We start from the raw sequence: 9,017 nt of genomic DNA on the forward strand, positions 1-9,017 counted from the left end.
AGGAATCTGTGTCCTCAAAATACTGTCACACAGGAAATAAAGAAATTGCCTGATGTAAACCTGCAGGTTCATCTTTCTTCATTTCATCTGCATTTAACAAAGTCAGTAGACTCAGTGAAGCATTATCTCTTTCACTAAGACATGTAGGAAACCTGTTTTTCTCTTAATGCTAAATTCAAGTATTTTAACCTTTCTATTTGGGTTCAGTCAGGAGAACAACTACCTGATGATGTAAGCATAAAGTGTTTCAATGTGGGGAGTCAGAAGCTTCCACCGAGCGTCAGAAGGGCAGGCGAGGGAAGGTGCATCTGCAGTACCACCCTGGGCGGATCTCAGGAGCTGGCCCAGGAGGCCGTGAGAATCTGGAAGCATCCAGGAAGCTCCCGTCACCTCAGCCTGCAGCACCGACGCAGTGAGTCTCAAGGAACTGTCACCAGCTGTCTAGGCTGTTGACAGCACCAAAGCAGGTGACCTGTGAGAGATCTTGGAAGCTGCTGCGATGCCCGTGTCTGCGGGCCTGTGCACACTTCTGCCTGGATGGCCTCCAAGGGAGGGTGGCCTCTCCCTTCTCTGCCTCCTCCATCCCCTGGAAATGCTTCTCTTTGGGCCACACTGACTTAGAACTAGAAAGCAAAGGAGGTTCTGGAAAGTGTAGTTTCTGGCTCCCCTGCAGTGCAAAGAACACTACAGAAGGAGGGGACAGTGATGTTGAGGTGACAGCAGACAGCCCATCACAATGGTGAAACGCTGATAGATGGAAAGGGCACAAACAAGGTGAAGCAGAAAGCCTCACAGAATTCTCTTCCATTAGGGGTTCTTTGGTGGGGAAAAAAAATAACACTGATTTTAAATGGTAAACAAGCCCATTTTCCCAACCAGAACAAAGTCTCTGTATTATATATACTCTGGGACCCCAGCACCTAGCTGTTTCCTTCCTCTGTCCTTCCCTAGTTGCCCAATAAATATTTGTGTACTTAATTTGGCATTTATTTTGTGCCAGGCTGCCACATGCCCGGGCACAGAGGGTATTAGAGTGAACCAAAAGAATGTGGTCCCTGCCCTCAAGGAGCTTACATTTTGGTATTAAGCATGTAAAAAACACTTGATGTTAGGAGGAAAATGGTGGGTGGGAGAGGAAGGAGGTAAGGGAAAAACTGAATGAGGATGAATCCACCTACACCTGGGGACTGCTCATTCTTAAGGACTGGCTTCCTGTTTATCCTATTACCTCATTACCAAGTAAGTGAATTTCATTCTCTTTTCTCAGTTAACAGACTACTAGAAAAGTGATAGTTTTCTAAAAAGTAGCTACTAATTTGAAAGTTGATCTGTATGTATTGTCTCCAGGAAACAACTTTCCATCTTTTGGTGGCAGCATCTGGATTCAGAGCTAGGGCGTCCTGATAGGACTGACATTTATAGGACTTTTGCAAAATTATTACTCCCAATAGAGGGAAGAGCACTGGAAAGAGGAAAGAGCTAAGGGAATTTTGGAATCCATGTTTCTTCAGAATGTACTCAAAGCCAATGCATTATGCATGTTCCTAGTAAAATGTCCCTTAAAACATTTTTAATTTAACCCTGCCCTATCCCTTGGCAATTTTTATTATTTTTTTCTGTGGTATCAAAATGGAATAAAGAACACCCTCAATGGCTCACATTAACCCATTTTCTCATAATTTACTGTTTCAATTGGTCAATTTTAATCCTTTATTTTCGCAATCCTTTGGTTAACATGAAAATCATGAATATTAGGAAACCTTATTTTTCTCCAAATAATTCTAATTTTAAAAGCAGAAGTAGAACTAAACGACACACTAAATAGATTTTTATAGACCCTGTTGCTTCTGGCAGGTTTTTAAGAGGTTGGTCATTTAATTACTCAGAGTGGGATTCTTGTAGGTTTTGTGTAGTGATGGCATTCCTGCTTAAAATGTAAGTGGTGGAAGGCAAAACCAGATTTCCTGTGCAGTCGTTACATGCATAACACCCTTACTTGTTTTAGAGGGAGTCTGCTAGAACTGAACTGAGTCTTTAAATAAACTTGAAAGGACATTAATTCCCACTTTGGCAAACCCAAAGTACAAATTTTTAAGTGTTTACTGTAAGTACCGTTAGACGGTAGTTACTAACTCCAAAATCTCTTAGCATTGGTGGAAACTTAGAAATGCAGTTGTTTACCCTCAACAAAGATTTACTGATACTAGTTTCAGTTGCTAGTGAGTGCCTTCTGGAAGTTTCATATCAACTGTTAAATGGTACATCTGAAATGCTAAAGTCAAACCAGGATCAAAGAAACCAAGTTTACATCTCTAGAAACTAGAGATTTAGCCCAGGAGTAAGATACAAGCGTTTAGTAACTTGCATAGCTGAAGACCTAATCATGAAAAGCTTTCATGAGTAGTTAATTAACTGAGAAAATAAGACATACTGTAGTAAGGACAGATAAGGAGATAGAAAATATGAATGACAGGTGATGAGACCTGAAAGATTGAATGAGAAGATCTAATACGTGTCTAATCAGAGTCCCAAAGATGGAGAATAGAAAAAAATGGAAGAGATAGATGACTGCTGAAAAATTTCCAGAACTAATCAGAAACGTGAATCCACATATACAAGAAATAACACGTATATCAAGCAAGATGAGTAAAAGGAAACTGAAGAAAGACAAAGATCTTAAAAGCAGCCAGAATAACTAAATATCCACATGCAAAGGAATGACAGATTTTGACAGTCGAATTTTCAGTGCCAAAAATTGAAGCCAAAAGACAGTAGAATAACATCTTCAAGGTGCTAAGTGACAATAACTGTCAATCTAGAATGAGTGCCCAGTGAAATTATCTTTCAAGAACAAAGGCAAAATAAAGACATATTTAGTTTTTTTTTTTTAAAAGGAGAATTTGTGACCAATAAACTTTCATTTAAAGAATAAGGATGAATTTAGAGTAGAGAAAAATAACTAGAAGGAAGGTCTGAGATGCAAGAAGGAATGACGTGCTAAGAAGGAAAACGTTAAAGAATGTTTTTATAACCTCTAATTAGGGAAAATTTTCTTAGAAACAACTTTTTATTTAAAACCTCTTTGGAAATAGCACTGTTAACTTTAAAAAACCCTCAAGGCCAGTCACCTAATCATCAATGTCTAGTTAAAGTCTAAAACTCCACTCTACAGTAGATGGTGTCCTATCTTAGGGTCCCTTCCTAAAAACAAGAGCGTGGCGTCAAATGTAACTAATTTTTCTTTTTCCAAACCAACTTAGAGGAGCTTTTCTTTAAATATTAAGAGAGAAGGATGATTTCTAACATATGTAATATTCATCAGTTTTTCATTGAGTCATATTGAAAATAGAAATTACATTGTCAGTACGTGTTAGTTGCCTACCCAGAAGCCATGCAACTCTTGCCAATTCTTACTGGTCTCAGACTTTCCTTTGGAATATTTTTTCTCCTCTCTTGGGTAGCAGCCACATGCTTTGGGTGGAATTGACTCCAACCTAACTCCAGAGATGGTGGGCACTACTTTAGATAAATCAGCCTATCCCATTCCTTTTGCCTTAGTGATTGGTTCAGGGAAGGGCAGAAACCCAGTCTAAACAATCAGCTCAAGGATTCCTCTCCTCCAAACTATAATCCAATCTGGATACCATGTGGGTTGTGGTGCACTGGATATGAAGCTGGACACTAGTGCAACATTTTAATACTATGAGGGATGATACAGCTTCAAGACAAGGATGTGAAGTTGGGTAGAGTCGTTCATTTATTCAATAAGAATTTGCTGAGTGCTTAATAAATACTGGGCCCTAGGAAAAGCAAAATCTTATTTAGCAAATTCTGACATTGGGGACAGTGAAATTGTTTATAGCTTCCACAACAATTAGAAACATCTCTTAAAACTTCATCCTTGTATCTAGGAAGACTTTTGCTTTTCCAGTCAGGAATTTTAGTTCCAGAAAAAGAACAAGACAATGAAAACATTGTATGAAAGGTTTCTTTCAAACTTTTCTCAATCAACAGTTTCTACCCCAATCATCATGATGCTGAGAGGCTTCAGAAACACAAGTGACTCTGTGTTCAGGCCAAGTACTTGGCCTCAGGAAGATGAATGATCAAACCTACTTACCATATGATTATAAGGGTCAGGTAGTTTAAAAAGAAATTACAATCTGAATTGAACCATGGATGAACAGTGTTGCTATTGAGCTTCAAATCCTAGCTAATAAGCATAACCTTGTAAAGAGAGGTTAGCGTTTGGGCAACTGCATGTTCTTGCAGAAGAGCAAAGCTTTTGCAATATAAATAGTTGTGAGTGTACTAGCTTTCATCTTTGATGCCTTAACCCTCTGTGTTTAGAGTTTTTGTATCCAGGGCTGGATTGAGAATTTTAGAAGCTCCAAATACTAAAAAGATTGTGATGACAACCCCATATGTAATTCAAAAGAAAATTTATTTTTTCAGAAGGTCATAAAACACCTAAATACTGAAATTAAAATGACTTTTTTCTAGATTTTCTTATTTTGAAATGCATAAATTCATCACAGTTAAAATTTCTTAGTAATTTCTGGTTCATCTGCTTTGTTGGTATCTTAAGCACTTAACTTAGTCTGTTGGGTAATAATTCAGCATCAATTGCATTTTACATTATTAATTTTTCTGTAATTTTCAAAATACAGACGGAGGGGAAGAGTATTATTTCAGAGAGGGATTTGATCACTCACAGCCAACAGTATCCTTTGATTTGGGGGTAGTCTAGACTTTTTTCCTGAATAGTTCTAATAAGGAAAAACCTTTAATCCCAAATATATTACACACTGACAAAGTAATATGGGTTTTAGAAAAACAAAGTAGGTCTTATTTTGGTACTATGCAATGTTTGGTTTAGATTAAACATGGTTGGAGGAGACACTTAGGTGTGTAAGGATCACTGGGATTCATGGGTCAGGCCTTTTGCTGACTTGCTTTTCTAAGACTTGGTAGTACTGTGCCTCAGAGAACTAGGGTGAGGTTAGCCAGTCATTTTTGACTAAACAAAGAAGACTGCTTAAAGGTCTACTTTTTTCTAATCCTCAAAGCTATTTATGATTTGTAAAGTAGTATGATTTAACCTTTAAAAAAAAATCATTGTATTAAGAGAAAACGAAAAGACCAAAGTCTCCCACCTAATGATTTCAATATGACATTTGTATTTTTTTTTTTTTCCATCTAAAAACCCCCTCAAGCTCTATGGAACAGAGCAAAGAGAAATTGACTGCTTTTTGTTGGGTGAGTAATTCACTGGAAAACATTTGTCATATCAAGATCTTAGAGCAAGAATAAATATTGCCCTCACTGAGGAAACCAAAAAACCTCAGTTACATTATCCTTCAATACTTTTAATTTAACTTTTATTTCTCTGCTTATGACTATTTCCAAATTATCTAAATTTAATGATGTTTTTTAAGTTTAATGATGTTTTTTATATAATGACAGTACTATTTGGAAGACTGTTCTTTTTTATTGAAGCATAATTATTGAGAAACAGAGATACACACAGGCAAGCACATACTACAGTGGCACAATTTTATCGGTTGAATAGCATTTAAATCACTGTTTAATATGTGGTGTTGTCCTTTGGGTCATCAATTATACCAAGTTATCTCAGACTCTTAGCTTCTTTGCCCTTGTAATTCCTTTAAAACTATCCGGGGTGCTGTTGGGAAAGCCGTTAACAGGGAGAGGGGAAAATGGCCTTTCTATCAATAGCATATTTTAAGGAGATAAAGCTAAGTAGTTGTTTTCATTTAAATTATAATATGCAACTAGAGACTCTCAAAAAGAATGAGAACACTATAATTGAATCACAGTACTTCTTAGTTTACATCAACATTCTATCACCTATTCTGTAGGTCTCTGCCTTTTAACCAGCAAAGAGATAGTTGCCTTTTATTAAGACTCTCTTCAGTGGATAGTGACTTCAGTTCCACAGCTGAAACCACCAAAGGGAGAACCCATGCTCCTTTCTCCTTATGAAAGCTATCATAATGTAAGAAAACTGTACTGAGCAGATTAAACAGGCAAGGGAGACTTTATTAAATACTATTGTAATAGGAGAAAGAGATTGAACTTACCTCCACTGAAACAAAAGGTAAGAGAACTTTTAAGCACTGAAGTGAGGTGGTGAAAAGTACTGTTGGGCATTATTAGGGAGGTTAGTCAATGCCATTAGGCCATCTCTGTTTGCCAATTGGTGCTTATTGAGGTTAGTTCCCTACCTTTTCACAGAGACTAGGAGATAAAGGTGCAGTCTTTCTAGATGATTATGTTTTAATGGGATGGCTCCCAGGTCCTTGAGAAAGACATTCTTGGTATTAAAAATATAACATTGGAAGGCAAGGTTGGTTTACATCTAAAAACAATTAATGTTACATACCATATTAATTGAATAAAGCAAAAAACCGACTTGATCATCTTAGTATATTCAGAAAATTCATTTGACAAAATTCAATACTCATTCATGGTAAAACTCTCAACAAACTAGGAAGAGAAAGAAACTTCTTCAACCTGCTAAAGACATCTTCAAAAAAAGCTAACACCATCTAAAATGGTAAAAGATTAAATGCTTTGCCCCTGAGATTGAGAATAAGACAAAGATGCCTATACTCATCACTTCTATTTAATATTGTACTGGTGTTTATAGCCATTGCAATCAGGAAAAAAAATTTTTTTAAAGGCATCTGGATGGGAAATGAAGCAGTGAAACTGTCACTACTTTCAGATGACGTGGCCGTTTATGTAGCAAGTTAAATGGAATCTAAAAAAAAGCTACTAGAACTACTAAGTGAGCTTTGCAAAGATGGAGGATACAAGGTTAATGTACAAAATCAATTGTATTTCTATATACTACCATTGAACATTCTACAAATTAAGAAAATAATTTCATTTCACGTTAGCATCAAAAAGAGTAAAATGCTTAGGAATTAATTTAACAAACGATATACAAGACTTGTACACTGAAAACTATAAAATATTGCTGAGAGAAATTAAAGATATCTAAATGGAGATATAGTTTGTGTTGATTGGTTGAAAGCTCAATATTGCAAAATGGCAGTTATCTCCAAATGTATCAATAAACTCAGTGCAATCTCAGTCAAAATACCATGTGGAATTTTTGTAGAAATTGACAGGCTGATCCTAAAATTTATATGAAAATGCAAAAGTCATGGAGTAGCCAAAACATTTTGAAAAAGAAAAATAACATTGGTGGATTTCTACCTGATTCCAAAGCTTACTACAAAGGCACAGTAATCAAGACAATGTGATATTGTCTCAAGAATGGACATATAGATCAGTGGAGGAGACTTGAGAGTCCTGATATAAATTATTACATTTGTGGTCAATTGACTTAATTAATTTAAACCTCGTCAAAATTAAAAACGCTTCTGTCTTCTGCATCTGTCCCTGCAGGGTCAGCCCTTGCTAAGTCACAGCCTGAATGGGAACCAGACAACAGCTTGTGTTGAACAGACTAGTGCCAGGTGGATAGGCCTTCTTGAAGAACGAGAACACAAAATTATGAATACAAAAATAAACTGTGAATTGTGAGTATTTAGAATGAGAAATCACAAAAAATTACTATATTTTAAAAAGAAAAATAGCACAACACAATAAGTAATGTTGATGATTTATGATGACAATAATCTGCCTAACACTTTTATAACTTTTTTTCCTGCATTTTCAGGCTGCATACACTTTTATCTCTTCATATGAACATTTTTTGTAATACTTTTTCTTGAAAGACTAGAAATATAGTTCATTCTTTCCTCTATCATGATTGATGGAAATTGAGTGATCAGAAAGCTTTCTTGCAATTTCTTCATTTGTTACCGGTAATGCCACATCTGAGTTTCTTTCTCAGGCATTGGTCAAGAAAATTATAAGAAAACTCCAATATCACTGGATATGGACCCTGATAACCCCTGCCACAGCAGATGGTTCACTTTTGTTAGGTCTTTGCTGCTCCCTCTTCCCAGTGGGCAGTACCTGAAATGATGGACAGAAAATATTCCTGAATTCTCGGTCATAGTTGCCCATAAGCAGGGAGACATCTCCTTGGGCTCAAAGATAGGGTCCGGAGGCCTGATGCTATATCTGGAGTCCCAGGATGATACAGTAGTATTCCTGGTAGCCGCTAGTACCAGTGCAGTCCCAGTACCACCGTCAGGTTGTAGAGGGTGACCACCAGGCTGGGCAGTACTTCCTGCTTCCTGTCCATGGCTAGGGCCACTCCTTCTCTAGTCATCCAGAGAACACAGCAAGCCTTAGAACGGGTACAGTGAGAGGCCCTAAAGATTAAGATTCATTAACAACATAGTAAATCTACCTCTGACCACAGTTGACATCTTTCTGGAGGGTGTGTTTGTACATCGCCAAACAGATCCTCAAAGCTTCTCTGTCACGGAATGTTAGAAGGCAATTAGCCACATGCTTTCATTTACATAACACCCCTACCAAAGACCTTACAATTAGTTCAGAGTTTGGGTTTAGTCGAGTGGAGATATGCCAATGGACAGACGGAGTACGGTGAGGGGGATGGTGAGCGTAGAAGTGGAGACAGATGGCAGGAAAGCACAAGAGGAGCCTTTGGGGGAAAATATCCAGTAGTAAACTGTGTGGCAGTTAGACTCAGTAACAGTGCTTGACTGGTGTATTTTACAACGTGAGGCTGCCATAGGGACAAAAGAGAAGAACAGTATAAATTGCCACCGGGGCTATTTCTCGACTGTGAGAACTTCTCTTTGAAAGAGCTGGACACGGGGAGAGGACAGTGCTTTCCAAATGGCAGAGAGAAAGCGGTCAACACTGGGTATCAGAAGGCATATTGCAGAGAGCGAAGATCTCAGACGGGAGATGGCAGAAATGGGAGCATGAAATCTGTCCCAGGTTAGCAGAAGCCAGGTTCTGATTCACACAGCTGTGGGCATCCCTTAGCTGAGGCAGCCAGCACCACTGAAACTCCATGGACCAAGAGGCAGGAAAGAAGA

The 9,017-nt window shown here is 37.8% G+C and overlaps 1 protein-coding gene across 2 annotated transcripts in view; it reads left to right on the forward strand.

The window, feature by feature from the left end:
- The window catches only part of STX7 (syntaxin 7), a 52,660-nt gene extending 51,005 nt beyond the window's left edge, over window positions 1-1,655 (forward strand). For both annotated transcript variants that reach the window (XM_033407074.2, XM_033407079.2), the window contains one exon: window positions 208-1,655. In XM_033407074.2, coding sequence (XP_033262965.1) covers window positions 208-453 — 246 coding nt within the window. In that variant the 3' untranslated portion in view covers window positions 454-1,655. The remainder of the gene's footprint in view (window positions 1-207) is intronic.
- Window positions 1,656-9,017: the final 7,362 nt, after the last annotated feature.

Source organism: Orcinus orca, chromosome 12 (genome assembly GCF_937001465.1).
Source record: "Orcinus orca chromosome 12, mOrcOrc1.1, whole genome shotgun sequence".
Lineage (NCBI taxonomy): Eukaryota > Metazoa > Chordata > Mammalia > Artiodactyla > Delphinidae > Orcinus > Orcinus orca.